A 22,338-nucleotide genomic window follows, 5' to 3' on the forward strand; every position below is an offset into this window, starting at 1 on the left:
CTCACAAATTTGACTTAGGAAAATCTAATGTCACATCCTTCTTTGGACATTCTGTGCCTGCCTAGTATAATGTGAGCCAATCTTAGCATATTATCAATAGCATTCCTATGAAGCTTTACAGTTACCTAAATCAAAATTTATGTAATACTTCTCAAAAATCTTTCATTTCTTTTCTGTCTAATCCTACGGCACTTTTCTTTTGAGGGACAGATCACTCTTTAGTATATAAAAAGAACTTATAACTAACCTAACCTAAAAATGGATTTACTGTTCTTTGTGTTCGCTTTATCTAAACAACAATAACATCCTCATAAAAACAGAAAACCAAAGCTTATAAAATAACTTCTGCAATGACATTAGGAGGAGACGCTCATTATCTCGGGAAGGTCTTGCCAAAGGATATGGAAGTATGGACAATGAACAGTTGAGTTTCAGTGGAAGATGAAAAGCTGAATTTCCAGATGCATTAGACAAGAATCCAGAAGACTGTGATAATGTGTCACTGGACCTTGTTAAGTCTTTCTCTTTGGGCAGGCGATGGCAGCTGGGGATTAGTGACCGCAAGAAGAACAGAACCAATTTTTGACAATCTAAGACATGAATGGAATCTACTTCAATCATCTTCACACCAGCGAGGACAACGCAATCGAGGGGAATTCACTTTATTGCAGAAATAAGTGTTTTAATACATGTTATTTAGACCATTTTTATTGGTGAATATGTATTGCAATACTGAATCTTAAGTTCCAATACAGCACCGCTAACTAAACCATTATAAAACAATGTTTCCCAACATTAGTTATGTATGAAGTTGATTATTAAGTTATTTTGTTTAAACAGACAAAATTTATTTAACGTTTATGCGTGGGAGTGAGTTATTGATGTGATTTATTGACCAATACAAGACAATATTCAAAAGGAGTTACCAAAAGACTAATGAACATATTTACTCCTTTATCAGAGGAGCAGAGGACCCAATACTTATACATAAATAAACCAGAATAAGTTATTAAATCCACCAAGACTATGTCCCCACTGGTGCTGCCTACGAGAAGACAATAATAAGCAGATAGCTGCGACCCTGACAACAGTAGGGATGCTGCCACCCTCACACTCTGTACACTTACTTCCCAAGCCTTGCCAGACTTGACCTAAACAACCATCCAGGGGAACTCTTCGTTCTCAACACCACCACCACATATGTTTTAACATTTTGACATTTTTAGACAGGGCATAGTTCAAGTCATGTCAGAGTAAAGTGGACTCATTATTAAAAATGGATACAGGTTGATAAAACAATCGATTACAAATTAAACCTAACTTTTAACTGCCTTCTATAAATGATGAAAATTCAGCCTTCAGTAACACAAACAGATTTATATAGTAAAAATATGTTAGTATGACATTATAATTTGTAAAAATATAGAAGTCAATGTATGCTGGTTAAATATGAAGTATCTGAAGTTGTATGCCACTTTTCATGTGTATATATAAATATGTACCAGAAAAAGAATTGGATATCTGTTCTCTAATCATGTATTAAAATATACAACTACTAAACAAGACCTTGGCCCTAAAGAAAAAGCTATGAGAATGTTCCTTAGGAAAAATACAGTACTATCAAGATTATGGTACTCAAGGTTTACTCTCTTTGATAAAAAGGCTGACGTAATGGGTACCCTACTGTTTATATCTAACTTAGGCTTAAAGAGAAAAGAAAATGTAGGAAGGAAAATGGGAATGGTCTAACTTAAGAAAATGTGACAGAACCAAACCATGAAGGTCGGGCAACAATTGTGGAAAACAAAAGTATAAAGAGAATTCCACAACTTTCAACCAAAAGTTCAGCAATATTAGGTTTGGTCAGCACATTTACTTCAATGGATGACCACCAATGGCAGAAAATAACATGATCACTACAATGCTAGTTTCTTGATCAGCAGAGTTTGGCTCCATTGGATATCGTCATTACATGGACGAGTAACTAACAATGAATACCAAACGTAAAAGCTCCCATGACAATTTGTGGAAGCATGAGCATGGGGCTAGAAACCTCATACAGAAAATTGCTGAACTGAAACTTTCACCAGATCCTAGGAGTCTGATGTGAGGGACAAAAGTCAAAATGCATCCTGAAAAACTCATATGAATGCTAACTTTTTGTTTTACAGATATGAACCTCTTATTTTTACCTGTGCTCTATACAGTATACCTGCTGAGGCAGATTAACAGAATCATGTAACTGCTAAAGCAATTGTGGTGGTCACATAATGCATGGAACCTATTCACAAAAGGTAGCCCGATGTCTCACTTGCCAAAAGCCCTTTTTTCTTAGTTTTTCATACCTACAAAGTGCGACAACCAAGATGAGAAGAGGAAGGTCAAGTCAAAGTGAAAATGAGAGGTATGTATTTAGCATATACTCATGCCCATATAAATGACAAATTCTCTCACTCATATTCATATGTAACATAGCTGCTAAATAGGAAGGCAAATGACTCCTACACTCTTCTACTGTCATTTCGCAATGAATGGTTGTACCTGAGCACTGTATAAGAAATACAGACATGCAATTTAAGCAACCTGTGTAAACAAACTAATCAAAGACAGCACTTTGAAAATGGATATATAGCTCCGTGAAGAGGGGTGACTAAAGGAGGAAAAAAATTTCCAACTTTATGGGCTGTAGTTGGAAGCTGAAAGAAAAATAAACCTTCAATGGAAAACACAAGTTAAAACCAAAATGCCAAACGGACAATGGTAAGATTACGATAATAATGGCAGATGGAAATAGTAAAGATGCTGATGTATCCCTGGCCCTTACATCCTTTCCCTTCATAATAGCAACAGCACATCTTATCTTTACTCTGCTGTTCTGGATGTCACTCAAAACCAGCCCTTGCACTCTTGACAGATGTTCTTTCTGGAAACAACACTGTGAGGCCCCTGATGATGAAGGACAAAAATTTGCTGCATAGCCCTCGTCACCTCTAAGGCTCAAATATGCTAAACCAGGGGACATTGTGGTATTCTTACCTCTGCAAAGGAATAAAACGGAGAGCACTAATAGGCAATAACAGAATCCAACAAGATTTTTATTAAATGCCAAATGCATCCGCCATGAGATTGGTTAACATACATCAACACCAAAAGAGCACCAACATACCAGCAACATGTACCTATCGTGATGAATATACACAATTTAAGAATATAAATGCAAGATTAAATAACATTATGAATAAAAATATAGCAAATATGACAAGACAGTGAGTCTCTGGTAAATGTATGTAAAGCAACACACTACATACACACACAAAAACACACTGCTGCACCAGGAAATCAATGTACAGTACACTGATTTCTAACGAAAATTAAGACTGAGCATGAAAAGAATACAGCGGAAACTACAGACCAACTCTCCAGTGACATACAGCATGAGTCTAGAAATGTGAATCAATGGACTTTAGCATTTTAAACTGCAGCACTTTCTGAAAAAAAAACGAATAGCCAAAATAAACAAATTAAGGAAGGTGTATGAAAACAGGTACTGTAACAGATATGAACACCAAACACACAGTTCCTGCTTAAAAAACTGAGTTAGCAAGAAGACATGAGCTAATCCTTAGAGAAGAGGGTCTTACTTATTATCTAACCACCTTGTTACATGTTTCCAATGGTTACTTTTCAATTGGCTTGTCCGTCCCGAGCAGTAATACAATATCATAGTAAAAGTAAGACAGTTTGTAGTTTATATGAATACCTACACCCTTATACAAATACTTTTCTGTTCACATGTACATTACTGTACTTTTTTATATATACAAATATATATAAAAGGTATTTTGCAGATACATACATAACTTGGTAGATGGAACTGAGAGAGAGGACAGAAAGAAACAGCATCAAATATAATGCACAAACCTCTATCAGAAAATAAATAAAGGAAGAAAAGAGAACATGGATTTATGTCAAATTTTTAACAAGAGCAAACATCAGACCTTTCTGATATCCGTTTGAGCATAAGACCAATGCATATACATTGTTTCAGTAAGGATACTTTAACAATATCTTCGTCAGCCCTGAAGCTGATATAAATGGGACTCATCACCTTAATAATCTTCGACTTTATATACAGTAACTTGTAAGTCGTTACACTAACCTTAAAGCATTTCCTTCATAACAACCATGTGTGCTACAGATGGCAATGTGCATATCTTAAGAAATATAACAGCTCTGTCTCATAACATGGAGTTTGTACTACGTTGAAAAGTGTTCCAGATTTGAAACATTTTCAACTTGCTCTACTTAGTGTCCAGCACTGAACAACATTGATAACAGTCCTACTACATGTGTCATTCACTAACTGATCTTAATCAATGTGCTTTGTCATCTTGCTGACAAAGACTTGCGGTGACTATCAAATAAACCATTCCTACAGTGGTGTCATGTGTGGTTTAAGCATCTACAGTACAGAAAAGTGTTATATGTTTAGCTCATACAGTTTTAGAAAGTATATTTTAGTGCTTCTAACCTTATTCATTCTAGTCAGCAAATAAATAAACAAGAAATAACTGCACGTAATAAAGGAAATATACTGTTGAATCCATCACGAGAGAACATGGACCACCCGCAAGGATGAGAAGTAACTGAAAAAGGAGCAGAGTAAATGTGGTGTATGTTCATGGATGATGCCTAGGCTTGGTGGTGGCCGTGCAGAAGTAGTGGACACAAGTGAGTGGTGGCAGCTCCCTGACCACACCCTTTTTCTACACGTGAACTCACCTTGACACGTTGTAGGTCTATGGGACTCATTATGGATCCCTGGAAGAACTCTACAGTAGTGAAGTGTCGCTTAAATAATCCTTCTAGCTCCAGATCCGGCGGCTTTCTGCATACAAAAGTGTAAACAAAATAATATGCAAAAAAGTATTTACAAACACAGGTAAAAAATTGAAAATGAAAAATAAAATGAGAAAAGAAGGAAGAAGGCACACCACGGTAGGCCATGTACACTTGCAAGTCAAGCTGGGAGTCCACCACCCCCTGGAGAATGCTCTTGGGTCGTGACCAAGGAGAATAGTGAACGGGCAATAGGAAGAGATTTTTAAAGCATTATGGTTTGAGGTACTTATCATTCACCTAGCAAATGCTGCCTTTAGGGCTACCCTACCACTGACCTCCTGAAATCTCTGCGTTTCAAGGGTTAGTGCCAGTGCAGCATGCAGTGAATTAATAGTAGAAGGTGCAAAAAGTGCTAAGTGACATTGGAGAAGATGAGGGGATGGGGGCCTCCCAACTGACAACCATGGGTGCCTCACTACCCCAGCTAAGGGTCAAAACATCATGCAAGTCCCAGGGACTATACTGGAGGGGATAGGAAAGACATTTGTGGCAAGTGTTAATAGGTTCCAGGACCATCACAAATTGCTGTGCCACAGGCATTATAATATTGTGTCAAAACATAGCAAACAAAATATTATGATGCCTCATGAGCAATTCTTTTCATTTTCCTTTCTTTATGTATATGACCTGGGAAGGTGTAGCACATCATTCAGCTACATTTGCCTACATCCTACTACCTAACTACCCTCAAATATCACATACGGACAAGGCAAATAGGTGAATGAAGATGCTATAACCTTATGTGAATGAGATGTTCAACAAGAAATTGATAAGACTGTAGTTTTCTATGTTAGTATAGTGAGTAGTATTTATCTCTGATAGTAGTAGTAGTAAATGGACTATATATATAGTATATATATATGTTACACAGGTAGACACAGTCACCAGCTCCCGCTCGGCTGGTTCTCAGGCTACACGAGGGAGGGGGGCAACATTTACCTTCACGCGGGCCAAGTCCACCGCACTCATTATGCTCCCCTGATAGAAGCTTACTGTTGTTGAGTGCCTCTTCAAAAGCCCTTCCAATTCCAGGTCCGGTTCTTTTCTGTTCAAAATAAGGGTCAAAAGACTGAACTCCCAAAATCCCAGGGGATGAATATTAATGCTGAACTCCCAAATACCAACTTCCTTTTTTAAATGAATAGTAACACCAAGTGCGAAGATAAAAGTGCCTAAGCAGCGCTGTTTACTGGGACTTGAAAAAAGAAGTTTTGCAAGGAAAAAAGGAATGAATGGGATCAGCTGCTGGGGAAAAACAAAAATGACAATGACAGCACAGGCTGTTAGTAATGTAGTACTGTACTTATGAATCTCAATAGTAATCTTTGTGTTTTGTCCCTTCCTAATCCTACTCACTTGTTACGCAGACCTACTCCTGAAACTTTACTGTTCTATGAAGACACTTATAGTTTAAATCAATGTACCATAAAACATGGGGTTAAACACAATAGACTTGTGTGCATGACTGCCTTCTCCAAACCTGAATACCCTGGACTAAAATTGTACCTCAAAATTCATGTGACATAAAAACAAAAGAAAATCATAAAAATGAGGAAATAAAACACCTTCCGCTGATAAATAAATAATGGATACTGTGGTACTTTCAGTAATATCAAGGCTATTCACAAGAGGACAATCAAAACCCTTAACATTTCATAACACTCATGAAAAAAGGTGTTTATACACTTCAAGCACAAGAAATCAAAAAATATTTGACACTATATAGCATATCTTTGTACTTCATCCTAGGGTGTTTAATAAAATTCCTTAATATTCCAACATATAAAATCATAAAACTCTTAATGTATCATCGAATGAATATTACACACACATAAAAAAAAGGCATAAGGCTTTCATATTATCTTACACAGTAGATCTAAAGCTACATGGATATTTCCTTTTCGTTGGCACAACTTGAAATACCAAAATGGATCTACCCTTAAAGATGTTCTCTATCACATGTTCATGGATGTATGTTCTTTGTTTACATTTGAATGGTTACTGAATGATAAGTGTGACTGTGTGTCAGGACAAAACAACGGGTTAAACGGGAAACTGTGGACTTCGTAACTTAGGTCTTTGTTTGGGTCAATTTTCCACATGGGGCTGTTGTGAAAAATTTCCCATCCTCATTATTTGTAGGGAATTTGCTGATGCATCTGTTCTCCGAAAAAGATCAACAGACAGATCAAGTGCACAAGAGGAGAGTTGGATCACTTTTGTCGTATGGGTCCTAAGCCATAGTCATTGTGGGGCAAAGCTTAAGCAAGGTGGAGTGTTCAGACTCTTGCAAGGGGACAGGATGAGAGTAAAGGGATGGAATCCATATAGAGTCACCACTATATGTATTGATTAGTACATACCATCTCACTGGGGGAAAAGCTTTTGGGGGGGTTTCCTAACTGGGAAGAGGCGCAGAGCCCCTTAATCTATGAACAAAGGTGAGAGAAGTATTTCTGTAGCAATTCTAATTTTGGCTGGGCATTCATATGCTGATACAGGCATATACACTCCCTGCCACAGGTAAAGGCATGAGTCTATTAACATTCAACCTTTCCTAAACACGCCTTTTTTTGTTTGTTTCATTCCAATGCGACAAGAGATACTGTGGCCTCGTTCATGTGACCGGAGAAGAAAGAGAATGATAAGAATTATAGTAAAAAAATTAGAAAGAGAGAGATCTGGTCGCAGACAAATTAAGAGGTGCAGTTAAAACCTGACTCAAGCTAGCTAGGAGGAAAACAAAGGCCTTTACTACCTCTGAATCAGTCCAAGAAGAGTAAAACAAATAAAAAGAAAATGACATGCAGGAAAAAATGTTTAAAGTATAATAACAAAATAAATAAAATAAAAAACAAAACGAAACATAAAAAATTAGAGCAATACTTAAAAAAGCAGCATCAGACTGGTAGAATGGGCAGGGTAGAGTGAAGGAAATAAAAAATGGAGTATATATAATATATATAGGAAAATTGTTCAATACCTTCACACGTTCTAAGTCTACAGAGTTAAACATTGTTCCTTGAAAGAACTCAACGCATGTGGAATTTCGCTTCAACAATCCCTCAAATTCCAGATCAGGCTCGTTCCTGCAAAAGTTGTTTATTAAACGACTGAACGGCTGAAATAACAGGGGGGGAAATTTCGGAAGGTGGACTATATAAAAAAACGCCTTCTGGACCAACCGTCTAGGACTACTACTATTTCAAAGGTCTACAGCAAAAGAATTTTCACACTAATATAAATGAAAAGCCCAAGGTATATGACTGTGTACCTGAAACAAGAATTTTATTTATACAATCGGATATCTTTTCATTAGAGACAGCTAGACGGAATCCGGCCCCTAGAGACCTGGAAAATCAAAGGCATTAAGGTTTTTAAGAAGAACCTAGGCTAACATTCCCGTTTTTTTCTCGTCCTTTCAAAATACAGTCCCTGATAGGTGTAATATTTAAAATTCAAAACATAAAACTTTCATTCTTCCTCAGCATTGTCCTTATCATTACATAAAACAACAAAAAGGAGGGGGATCAGAGGAAACAATAACTATTAGTTTTCACCTTTCTGAAAAGAAGATACATATGATCTTCTGACTGTTTGGTGAGAAGGAAATGGTAACAATATCAACAATCATAAAAGCTTGCAAACAAATTTCCTCGTGAAGTTGCATAATAAATCTTCCCTTAAAAAGTGGCTCGTAATATGTTTTCTGTTACAAAGTGCTGTGCAATTCCCTGACAAATCAAAAATGACTTCTGACACATAAAATAAGTCTTTATGGAAAAAATACCAAAATAATCAGCTGAGTTGGACTGACTAGAGAGACTATTAAAGTTTTGAATTGTGTAGCTGAAGTTTTGACAAACAAGCAAAAGAGATTCAGTCCCCAAGTGTAGCAGATGTGACAATGATTATACCATGCATAAGTAAGCGCTTATAGTGCATGTGTCGTGACTTTTCAAAACATCGATATTTTGTAAGATATCTATAGTACCTTTGCTACTAATATGATGCATAAGTGTCATGTGTACTGAGATGACAAGAAACACAGATATTCAAGTTGAAATAGGTTTGCAAAAACATGTCTTACACTCTAAAGGTTTACAGATACACATAAATTAATATACATTACATTATACAACAATCGACGGTTTCAACTACTGTACTTTCAAATACGTCGACTGATTTATCTGTTATGTAAATGGTGGGCCACAATTTACTTAGCCTACTGAGGTTAAACACAAATAAGGGCACCACTTTTCTTACAAATGTCACAGCCTCAATCAAGTTCTGGTAACTACGGTAATTTTCACATTCACATAGTTAAACAAAGATGATCATTAAAAACAACAACAATAACAAAAAAGATTTCTTTGGACAGCCTTCCATGCAGCACTGTAAACCTCCTTCCACAAAACTGATGGGGCAGTTTGGCAGATACCAAGGTGACATGAAGCATACTCAGACTATGTCAATGATAAGAATTTGCAGTGGCAAATAATAGCTGCTATACTTACAACATCCATCATGTATATCGTTTTCATAAATAGCAAAGGTTTAAACTGGCAGCACAATATACCTAATAAGATTCCCAAAACAGCCCTCACTGCCACAAGAATAAAATCTATGTACTGTACTGTACTTTCTATTTCTGTCCACAGAAACGAACTGTCATCTGAATATGACCAAAGAGCCTAGTGTAGAAAATATCAGAGGGGCTGTAAGATCAAAGCTTTGGTTTCTGCAGTTCCAGAGTGAACGACACCACCTGGCAGCACACAGGGAATGGAACATAATGAAAAGATGACATACCAGCATTATTCAACAATGCAGTTCCTGTCTGTGACCAAGTTTAGATAACTGGGAAGTATTTTAAACCTGACAGATTGGAAGACTTGTAAAAAGAGGAGGAACTACTGAAATACACCTGACTATAAGGAGGGATGAAAATTTGACTTGTACAACGCCGATTCTTTGTTTTTTCAATCTCAAAAGTAAACTAAATATTTAATTCATTCCGGCAAAAAACAAATGTATTTTACAGTAATTGTGGATTTACTATCTACAATCTTCTAATGCACAGCAAACCTGCATTAAAAACACTGTACGGATGTATAAGAAGAGGGTCAAGGAATGGAAATGATAACATGAGGTACTGTATAAATTTTTCCACTACTTTTCGACTGATATTGCCAAAGTGGTCTGTTTTCAAACATCTAATGAACATCATTAGCATCTAGTGTGCTCAATATGTCATTATAGCTGCAGAAACCTGGGCTTTCGATCTCTAATCCCACAAAGAGTGAAAAAGATTGTGACAAACTGAAACCTACCATTCATAAACAGACAAAAACTAGGAGTTATCAAAAGGTAATTCCATGGTTTAGGTTTCAATCCATGACTAAAATTCTGTGGTGCAGTTGAGGTGGGCGGAGGTATACCCAAAATATTAAAGTACACTGTATCAATTTACATAATTAATCTGTACTTAACTAACTCTCATCCCACTGATGTGCAGTTTGCAAAAGTTCCATACTGCTATAGATACAGCTTATGAAGAAAGGAAGCTTAGCTAATCAAACTGATGGGTCAGCAAACACAAAGAGGAGGAGTGCAGTTATACTAAGTACCATCCTCGTCGGGACATGTACGTATTTGCTGTCTATTACAGTAACACTGCATTCCAGAGATAAAGATTGAACCAAAATTTCCAAAACAATCCATGCAGAGCCATCAGATAAGGCTTTCCTTTGATCTTTATGATAAGTCTCCACAGTTATAAAGATTAGCTATTCACAGAAAACTAATACGAAATATTTTATTGCCACTGACAATATACGTTTATATTAGGATAGTATAAACTCGTCAGTTTTCTTATTTGCTAATACACCATACTTAACATAAAATGTCATAAAAAAACACAAAAGAAATAAACTCTCTTACACTTAGTATTCTACTATAATCTTTATTGCCTTGATTTAATTTTTTTCTAATAAAGACTCTGGTCTCATAACAAAAATTAAATTCCCTATTATTACTATTATATTTAGTGACCTTTTAATTTTATGGTCAGGTTATAATTACCACTTAGCTGAGCCTATGACTATAAAAATGATCAAGATGAGACTGTGGCACCTATAGCGGGGTGTAAGATGACCCTAAAGTGGGTTATAAAACTCCCTCTCAGACCCACCTTCCGCAGCATGAATGGCCCATATCTATAACACTTGAAAACACAAACTTACGAAAATTGATAAGGAATACTGTACTCTACCTAACCCACACAGGAAGAAGTTTAAGGGCAGTGCCCCAACCATACTGAATCAAGGACACTCACAATCACTTCCATAGAACTAGAAGAGCAGGGCATTGCTAGTGAACTTCAGTTACTAAAGTAACAGGCTCAACTAAGGAACTGGTCTATTACTCTTACAATGAGTAATGCTCAATTTACCAAGTACAGTATTAGAAAAACCTCCTTATTTTATGAATGTCATTCCTAGTTAAATAAACTATATCCAAAGAAATTCACATAACTGACTAAACTGGAATTCCTCCATGACTTCTTGGCTGTGTCTGTGTGAGAGAACTCTTCAAGTACCTCTTCAAAATATAACATTTGTTCATCACTACATGATAATCTATCTTGTAAGAACTAAGGAAGTTTGAACAGGAACATCTTCCAATAATCTTCAAGCCAAGAATTTTAGTGTTTTCCTCCTGGAATTATGAGACATTTACTTACTAACAAATATCCTATACAGATATGATGATATCCCATGGCACAGTACTGACTTTTCTCCTCTAAGTGTCTGCCACACCCATAATAAAAATGTTCTCCTCTGTCTATAAAGGAAGTCGAGCATAACTGTAATATGATTTCCTAATCTACTGTGAAATGTCTGTTAATTCCCTTACTTGCTTATACACTTCAATGCACATAATGGCAAATTACAAGGCAGCTATAATATCCAGTAACACTGTACTAAACAAAATAGCTTCTTGACCAATGTCAACATTCATCTCACATGTGAAAGCCCAGACCTGATAATTTGACAAATCTGTGATCAATGAATAATTTAGTTATATAATACTGATAAGTACCAAAAGATTTGCCCAAAACATGGAGTACGGAAAAAGATGTGACACCCTACCTAACTGAATCTACAGCAACTGCTCAGGTTGAGTTATGATTTTGATCAATGTACATAGTTACTCTCTCAAGTGATTCCCAACCTAGCAAGGTGTTGCATTAGAGGATCCTGAACAAAAAAAAAAAAAAAAACCACTGATAAGAGCCAAGTATGCCAAAGCAGCCATAAATATTTTAGAAACTCCTTTGATCCCACAGGAAGGTACAGTACTATTTCCTACACAGTACCTCTGTGCCAAAGGTTTTGACAGAATTTTTTCCTCCTACAGTTGCACTGTATTATACCTTTTGAATTTTATTAACTCTTTTGTTTCTCTGTCTAAATGGTTAACTTCTTTAACTTTAAATTTTTCCATCTTTTTTCAAGACCAAATCCTTTAGATGCACCCCATGAGAGTCAGGGCATATCTCATTATTTTTGTCAAAGTAATTTATATGAAAAGTGAAACATATATTCATGATGGAATTAAATAATGCTCTAAAAAATCCTCAGTAAGATTTTTGTCATTATCAGGTCCAGCTCGCAATGCATGAGATAAATGTTAAGAAACTCTGCTCTCAGCAGCAAATAATAAATTCTTTTGATCCTCGAAGAGAAGGAGAGTAGTTGTTTGACTTTAGGAAACCCCTTACCATGATCTTGAAACAAAATAAAAACAGATTCTAACTTTCCTTGACAATCTACTTTAACCTGGATGACAGACTTTATGACTACAAATAATCATAAAATGAAGAAAAGCTAGCTACCTACAGCTACATGTTTATATCTATGAACACTATCATCAAAAAGAACAGAGAAGCACAATGGGTCATCATATCTAACACAATGGAAGTGGAAAAAGCTCAGAACCTCGTAGTCAAAACTACAGAAGGATGTATCTGAAAATGTTTAGTCGTTAACCTTCATTAAAAATGACTTAAGTGCATGCAAAAAATCTTTACTGTTAAAAAAAGGTTACAACTTGAAGAGTTCCATGATTTTGGCTCTTCAGGTATCAAAAATGAATGGTAAGATCGACAGAAAAGCAAATCTTAGGCAAAATCTGACTTAACTTGTTTGGCAACACTACAGAACTTCTAGCCCCAAAAATGGATGAATGTGCTAAATACAGCAGTGAGGCCCACACCATTTTGAATGTAGTATCAGATACACAGAACTTATCTAACACACTACAGTAACCCAGAAGTGCTTCCATATGAATGGTCTATCAACTGGAAGCCCATCTGTGATGAGCACCCTGCTCACTGTTTACATCTCCCCCTCTTTTTCTCTCTCTCTCGGAGGTTACGCGATCACTGTAACATACTTTACCTGTGTAAAAACACAACTTCTACATCCACGTCTTCTCGGTCCTCATGTAAGAAGTCTTTCAGAAAATGACTGACAGACTCGTAGGTGATATGGCCACACACCACTATGTGTCTGTAACAGGGGCAAGAGGAAGGAGGGCAAGGGTGGAGGAGAGAAAAGAAATATGTTAAACCAAATATCCGACAAAAGGTTGATATTTCTGATGTCAAGCATGCCTATCAGGCTTCACACAGAAAAAAAAAAAAAAGTCTGAGCAAGACTAACACAATGGTTTCCATGTAGTATTTGATTACAGCAAAAACCACAAAAAACAGCTAATCAGAAATATCAACATTAACTTACTAGTAAAATAAAAAAAAAAAATTCAGGATTACACACTAACATTGCCATGTAAGCTTTATTTCTCGTAGTTTAAGAATTAAAGTACATTATAGAATACTGCTAATTATCACAATTTAAACTGGAAGGTCAACAATCACTCCAACGAAAAAGCAGAATTAACAAAAGCGAAATCTTATTTATCGTCTTCTTAAGATATTCATTACAGTAGTTGTCATTCTTGACATGCAGCTATCACTGCTGTAATGATGATCATGCTTCCAAGTGTGCTTAGAATGATAATGAGGTCAAGAAATGTGAGTGCTATATGGCAAGAAATAGGACCCGCAATGACGGGGACCTACCAACCGACACAAAATCTCAGTGATTCTATCATGTAACTTTGTCATTTTAAGATGGAGAATAAACTTAAGATTTTAAAGAGATCCTTTTCAACATAAAATCTTGGATTCAGATCAGCCATATCTCTAGCAATTCCTGGAAACAATATCTCCCAAAATTATATGAAGAAAGGAGTTTTAATAGGAACTCAAGACATATCGACACCACCATTTGTAAATAGACGAATAAAAAGGTGATTCAGAAAGAAACTGGTAACACAAAACTGTGCTGCTTAAATACTATGAATGGATGTATGTTCAAATTCAGTGAATGTGTATGTTCAAATTTAGTGAGTTTGTCTATTTTTATGTATGTACATAACAGTGTAACAAAAGAAAGCTTCTGGATTTAGGTATGCTTTCTGGTAACTGAATTCTGTGAGATCTATGGATCAAAATGCTTTCTCCTTATGAGATAACTAGTGTGCGAGTATGTGTATGTGTAAATTTATTGTATACAGTCAATTTGCCTTTTAAAATAAGTTCACATGCTTCCGAGGAGTAACACAAGACGTTGTGTATGATCACAAAACTCTTGCTGAACTCATCAGTACAAATCCTTTCAATAATTACCATAATTCCTTTTTGTAAGCGATAAAAGTCTGTGGATATCTGTTAAAATGCACATTCGATATCTAAAAAAAGTGTAGAAACACGTAAGAACCTGGATTAATACGCAGGTGCTTAATAAACACAGGAACCATGTTTCTCTCACACCTAATTACTGTCCACAGAAAATTCATTCTTAAGTCAGGTTTAAATTAATCACTGTTGAGTCAGTTCTTACAGTCTGACATAAACGATGTTACGGAAAAATATATATGGTATCATACAAATATTTCTACTCTTTCTTTGCTTCCCTCTTTTCAAATTTTCCTTCTGTTTAAGAAATACAATGCACATCCTGTGACTGGAAGAAGTAAATATGGAATGTATATAAAATGTTGCCTGGAACCACGAACTTCCATACAGGTGTTTACATACGAGTCAGTGTGTTTGTGTGTTGGTACAAATACAAATATCAAAATACAACTGATACGCCATCATTTGTTTATGTATTGTCTTCATGTTTACACATTTACAGTAAAACAGTATACAGAGGTAGGATGGGAAAATGTTAAAAGACAACACTAATGACCTTTCACACCCATTTTGGAAACATCAAATAAATGTTCATGTGTATGCTTTTGTGTAACAACTACAATTACTTTATCCTACTTCAACTATAAGATTAAAGGACTCTGTAATGCTTACAAATATTTGTGCTGTATATTTGTATATAATGCACACTGTAAACAAAGTTCATACAAGCACACACTTATAAATAATGTATACAATAGACTTTCACTAAGAGAATTCTATTTGTGATTTATAACTCATTCAGAACGTCAGTACATATAGCCTTCAGGCAGGACAAATAAGAGAACTATTGGCACTGTAATGTAACCTATTAGAAGTGTGTAAAATTAATGATCTTTTAGCAAAACACTGGAACAATTAGCATTGTAGTGAAACTCAATCTGGGACCATTGAAGGGAAGTGCTATATGAATGACTTTTTCCAGGGGAGATATAATTTATACAATCAAAACCCGTAAACTTTGGAAATAAATTAGGTTGACAGTGCACTGACCGCCCTCCTTTCTGATGTGAACACTATTTACAGACAAATAATGAACACTTATACTACTGATTTCCGAATTCTTCATTAAGTAAAAACACCCATAAGAAAACAGGTTTTAATGTAGGAAAACCTATGTTTGGTAGCCACTGTGAGTCCTCACTGGGATCCATAGGACAGACCAACCAACTGCAAAGAATTCTCTACAGTTGGTCTTGGCCAGAATAGTGCTTTTTGGCACAGTGATGGAATGTGAGAAACTAAAGGGGTATTTATTCCTAAGGCAAATTATAAATGACTCTGAGAAAGGACCAAAAGGCTTGGTTTAAGATACAACACCAACTGTAAACACAGATGAAGAAATGGGTAAAATTGAAAGTTTAGTATGCCTACCTCTGAGCAACAGATTGAGGGATTTTCTAAAAAATGATACAGACTGCCTAAAGAAAGCCAATGGCATAGAGGAAAAAGACACAACAAACAATTCCGGCATTACCCAGCAAGTAGCTTACAATGACATATAAACAAAATAATTCAACAAGCTGAAAAGCTTTGTCTCTTGAGAAAAAGTCATCTAATCTGATGGATACTTGCATCTATGCAACTGGGACCATCAGTTTCAGTACAATGCTTGAATTGTTTTTGCTGGGTGCAGTGGATCAAACATGACTGTCTCTCCATGAAAAGAAATTCACCACAGTTACATCTTTTTATATAAATGACCAAATGAGACTGCTAGACAAAGAACTGATTTGACAAATAAAGGAATACTCATTCTAAATAGTATATGCTCACATAGCATAATTAGCAATTATACATTCTTCCAAAAAACCAAATTTACAAAAAACAGAAAAATGATATAATTTGTCATTCAACATTAAACATGTGAAACGTTCAATGTTAAATAGCTCTCACAAAAAATATTCAACAAAAAAGCTGACAATTAAGGTTTAAGCTTTCCAGTCAGAACAAACAACAGTTCTGAATAAAATACAGTCCCAACTATTAAAAAAATGTACACTTCAGGATCATGGTCACTCACACACACACACACACACACATATGCACCAAGAAAGTGACCTCCTAGACTCAGCACAATGATGACAACTGCACTGCTGACTTGTGAGTTAAAATCTTGTATGTGATCAGTTTGGCTGTTTACAGTAATTGATAAGTTGTCTATGATTATAACTGGAAAAAAATTAATTTTACTGAGTACCTTTCAAAACAATGTGTTCGAAAATTTGACTTCTAAAGTTACAAGGATTCACATGTATCTATCCATATTTGTAAACATACATACATACGTACTTGTACAGTATAAACACATCCATCGTCTTAGGCATGCATGCTAGCATCTGCACAGTTCTAACTCATCCAATATAAGTTCTAAATTGGTGCTCATAGGACCAACAGGAATTTTTTTGTATACAGAAGAAAAAACAAGTGTTCATGAGGGTACAGGCAAGTATTCCGTTCACGGAAGAAGGAGGAAGAAATTATCGGTGAATAATAACAAATAAGTGAACTTGATTTTTTAATTCTCAGAAAAAGTGCAAGATAAAAATGCTAAAAATAATTCATTCAAATTCAGTGCCCGTGATTTTGGTAAGAAATACAAAAATACAAGATAGTAAAATTCATCAGGTCCGAATCTTGTCATTGGGAAGAAGGCAAAACCAACGACCACAGAAGAATGATGGATGCTGCTGGTTGAAAGTCTCTAATGACTTTACGTGTACGCGCAAAATGATTCAAATGAACTTCTGATCAGAGATTAAACATCATGAGACAGACTGAAAATACATGAAAAGTGTTGGTGATCTTTTAATCCTATTACTTTTCAGTAAAGTTTTATTCCTGGAATTTTTAAGATTAATAAAGAATCGAATTAGATCAACTGATTTTCTCTAACATAAGAAGGTAAAACAAAAGTGTTTTTTTTTTTTTTTTAACTTACAGCAAACTAGTAACCAGTACTAAAGGTTCTTCAAAGCATCCCTTCTAAGGCCCAAGCTGCACTGCTTCATCTCTTGTACTTTTTATTCATTCCCTGCGGTCTTTTCTCAATCAATTGTGTAACTTCTTTACCTTCACCTTGTTCCGTTTTCAATTCACACATGAAAACAAACCCTTTAGGCGAATCCATTAAGAGTGTAACAGTATAACTCAGTGTGAATAATTAAACCAATCTTAAATGCTGATGATTATGAAAATGTAAAGCTACACTATTACCTTTCCACAGCATACATACTGTATAATGAAAAATGCTAAGACAAAATTAGTGACGGAGTTTCACCAACCAAGGAGTTAACCTAGCTAAGAAGACTTAAGAGCAGTACAATTTGAGTTAACTCAAAATTCAAATTCCAACCAGAAAATTTATCATTGCCTAACAGCCTTTCCAAAATTAGCCTTCTGAATGATGGGCCATTTGCCCGAGTAAGAGTATTTTACAGAAAGAGATAAGGATGAAACACCAATCCTTACAACTGACAAAGTTCCAAGGTGCTACAACCAGTCCAAGTTTATCACTGCATATATTATGAGAAACTATCCAGCGCATTACAAATTCTCACACCCTTTAGACTAAAGAACGTAGTAACAATCTTCACTGAAAAAAAGCCTATTCCTCAAATAGATATCCACATCCAAAGCTTGTCTCTTCTGAAAGATCTGTCATACAATAAGTGGTTGTTCAGAAATGTGACAAAGATACCTCTCGCTACTTCTTATAAACCCAGTTCATCAAGTGTCATATCATCTCATGGCATATAAGCCTCCTAAAATCAAATAATTAGACAAGGAAGACACTGGATCATAAAAGCAATAACAGACATTTGGCATGTATATGAGCCACCAATGTTTTCTATAAAATCTCAATGTGCTGCTTGAGTTTTCATATTAGATTTGATTATTTACTATACAGTAATGAAGTTTTTTTTACTGTAAATCTGCACAAGAATAGAAAATTTACAGAATAAAAATTACCATGGAAACTACATGGATATATGCTGCACTGCAAAAGCTAAAGTGAAAATCTGGTGGAAGTACACAGGAATAATGAACCCATGTTATGTGCACTTTTTTGGAAAACAGGCTTCTTTAAGTGGCCATGTACCATTTCAACCCAAACCAGGAAGTCAGTATCAAATGATAGAGAGTGCAATACTTGCATTTATCTCACAACAACCACACGGCAAACTAGGACGATTCATATGTGTGGCTGACAGAAAGATCCAGAGCTGGACAGGAAGATAAATGCTTTATGCCTTATCCCACTTAAATTTTGCCCTAATACCCAGTGTTGCAAGGGGTCTATTCCTCTGTGTAAAGAACCACAGTACCTGAAGAGACCTTTATGTCATTTTTCAAAACAGAAGTCCTCTACAGAAACAGGACACAAAAGATGGCCCCCATTTTCTCAAACATGGAATCCAAACAAAATTTGGAAATTCTAAAATTTCCTGATGAAAATGAAATTCTTACAACCAATTCCACCCATCTGGAATGTGATCAGATACTGAACTTAGACCAACTTCAAAGTAACACCTCAGCCTTGATAGCTAAAGTGATTACGGCAGTGCTCAAGTGAGGCAATGATTATAAATGTAAATACCTGCCAAAAGCCAGTATAATAATCACTGCAGTTAGACATCTAGGGTTAAAGACCTCAATAACCATTTTATTTCATTAAACATCTTCCAGATTTAAATTTTATGAAGCCAGAAAGTGTGAAAGCTGTGTGACTTTCACTGACACACCCACTAAGCTCATCAATAAGAGAGGCATAAAACTTAGAGCTCTTCTCTTATCTTTTTGCCTTTCATTATTTTGTGATATAACAATACAGGCAGTCCCCGGTTTACGACGCGTTCCGTTTTTACGCCGCGTCATAAACCGAAAATCGTCGTAAACCGAAAAATCGTCGAAAATCGTCAAAAATCATAAGAGAACCTTACTTTTAATACTTTGGGTGCATTGAAAACGATGTAAACTGCATTTTTATTGTTTTTCATCAAAAAAACCTTCAAATTATGATTATTCTACCGTTTTGGAGCCATATTTCTTCCATCGGATCGGTGTACGACGCGTCATAACCCCGGAACATGCGTCGTAAACCGGGAAATAATTTCTGATGAATATATTTGAAAAGCGTCGTAACCTCGGAACGTCGTAAGCTGAACCCGTCGTAAACCGGGGACTGCCTGTACAGTAATACTGTAATACTTTTCTCAATAAATTACTATTCGTTGTTGCTGGTCAACTTCCTATTTGTATATTCAATTACACACGAGCATATCACTAATTTGGTCTCATGAGGAAATGTATACTTTATGAACATGTTCTAAAATGAACTACTGATGAAATTTAGACATATATATGCAAATCCAATGACAAAATTACCATGTCAATGGATTTTATGCTTTCCTCAAAATACTGGGGCATAAAATACTAGAAAAAATAAAAATTACGACTAACACAAAAGTACTGAAAAGATATTTTACTTTTCGTTTTCCCCATTTGTCTTTTATATTTTGTGTCGGCAAATTGACTATTCGGTTGCTTTCTGTGTATCAGGTACTGTATGCTGTATTAATGTTTGATGATATACTATATATATATATATATATATATATATATATATATATATATATATATATATATATATATATATATATATATATATATATATATATATATATATATATACATACTGTACATATATATATATACTATATATATATATATATATATAATTATATATATATATATAATGTATTCTATATATGTTCATGACCATGTACATGTATAAAGATGAAAAAACCTTGTACTGTATAAAGATGAAAAAACTGAAGTATTCTGGTATATAACCATGAGAAATGATTGTTTCCATAATTTAAAATGCAACCAATCTTATGTATTGAAAATTTACTTCATGAGAACTTTGATTTAATCTTCATAATACAATACACGTACAGTATTCATAGATTTTCATGACACTAAATGACGATTAAATGTTTCCCCCTATCAAATATAAGAGATAAGAGTTCACTGAATCCAAAAACATCATTGCTAAGATGCAATAAAAAGTGACTTTTTCACTGATTATCTTCAAACTGGTTTCATTTGCTAGTATCTGTATGAATCCAAGACATTTCAGTAAAAATAAATTAGAATACAATGTTTAGCAGCATTGTTAAGTTAACAATTTAAAAACAATTGCAGTTTAGATGATAAAATCAAATTCAATGAGAGTACCATTGAATCACAGTACAAAAGAATCTTACATATAAGACTTCATCGAAACAAAACGTTAACTCATAACTTTGTAATATTTTTGAGAATCTCTGTACTAAAGAGAATTATTAAGGTCAGCACACACAATCTCATTAATGAAATATGACAAAAAGCTATCATCATATGGGTTTTGCAATTAACAATTCTTGTATTATGTAACAGGTGAGTGTCTGAAAACGAATGTAATGCAGGTACGTAGTTCTCAAAGCAAAATACCCAAGTACCGAAAGATGACAAACTTGAAGATATTGTGCCCTTGTGTGTATGTATGTATAGATACTGTACAGTATACTGCACATATACAATATATATAAGCCATTTATGTGCAAGGTAAATACTCATATGTACACAAGCATAGTGTGCAGACATTTGTAGAAAATTTGTATGTTTGTACGTTTAAATAAACGAGAAACGAGCATTCCCACATATTTACAGACGAGAATTCTGTCGTCATCATCCAAATGAAATGTCTTCCACATGAAGAAAAGAATGCCTAAGCCAGTCCCCTGTCTTTATGAATTAATTGTTCAAAATATACACTGTACTTTCCTTTCCTCAATTTCTTCTCAATTTTTAAAAGTACCTATTCTCTATGACAACATATTCTGATTTCATATTTGAAGATGAAAAGACTCGTCCAATGCTTGTAAAGCTTCCATACTACTCCATTAGCAGTAGAGTTAATATAAACTAAACTGAGCATTAACAAATGGCTCCAGTTATTTCAGATAATTTACTTTCCTCTTCTCATTTATACTCGTTGTGAACAAATTCATATGTATGTCTAACAAGCAATAAACTCTCTCCTGCATCTGTTTATACTTTCAAAGAACCTTTCTTTCTTTATTTACTAGCATTCTTCCCCCTTTAAACTTTCAATCTCCAGTTTATCTCTAAGCATAATCTTCAGTAATTACCCCTTTCTTCTTATACTTGCATATCTACAACATAAATACTCTGCCCATATTTCCATATGTAAAAATTGCTATAAAATATTATGCATTTTCAGCCACCCAGATTTTTATATTACTGTTTACTTGTGTAAATATGAGTGTTTACATATGTATGTACTGTGTGTATACACCATACTTTATATTTTAAGTAGGAAATGATGCCTCTTCGATCAACAGATGAAGTGATGAAAAAGAAGACTGTCATCTTGGACTCATGTCAAAAAAGTGCAAGGAGCTTAGAGTCTTGTTGATAGGTAAAACAGATCATTTGTTAAATGCAAAAACCACATCATGACGGGGAGGCAGGGGACAAGGGTGTAGTGCTTAATGCCAAATCTATTTAATAAGCAATTGTTTACTAGCCATTAATTGAAGCAA

At 35.1% G+C, this 22,338-nt stretch overlaps 1 protein-coding gene across 42 annotated transcripts in view; it reads right to left on the reverse strand.

Moving 5' to 3' along the window:
- The window catches only part of slo (calcium-activated potassium channel slo), a 522,131-nt gene that overhangs the window by 64,745 nt on the left and 435,048 nt on the right, over positions 1-22,338 (reverse strand). For 33 of the 42 annotated variants that reach the window (XM_067090341.1, XM_067090333.1, XM_067090332.1 and 30 more), the window contains 2 exons: positions 13,368-13,478; positions 4,783-4,888 (listed from right to left, as the gene is read on the reverse strand). In XM_067090341.1, the coding sequence (XP_066946442.1) occupies positions 4,783-4,888; positions 13,368-13,478 (217 nt within the window). Of the gene's footprint in view, positions 1-4,782; positions 4,889-5,841; positions 5,948-7,885; positions 7,992-13,367; positions 13,479-22,338 lie in introns of all 42 variants that reach the window. The other 9 variants (XM_067090349.1, XM_067090337.1, XM_067090315.1 and 6 more) reach the window with 2 other exon arrangements.

The sequence above is a fragment of the Macrobrachium rosenbergii genome, chromosome 47 (assembly GCF_040412425.1).
Source record: "Macrobrachium rosenbergii isolate ZJJX-2024 chromosome 47, ASM4041242v1, whole genome shotgun sequence".
Lineage (NCBI taxonomy): Eukaryota > Metazoa > Arthropoda > Malacostraca > Decapoda > Palaemonidae > Macrobrachium > Macrobrachium rosenbergii.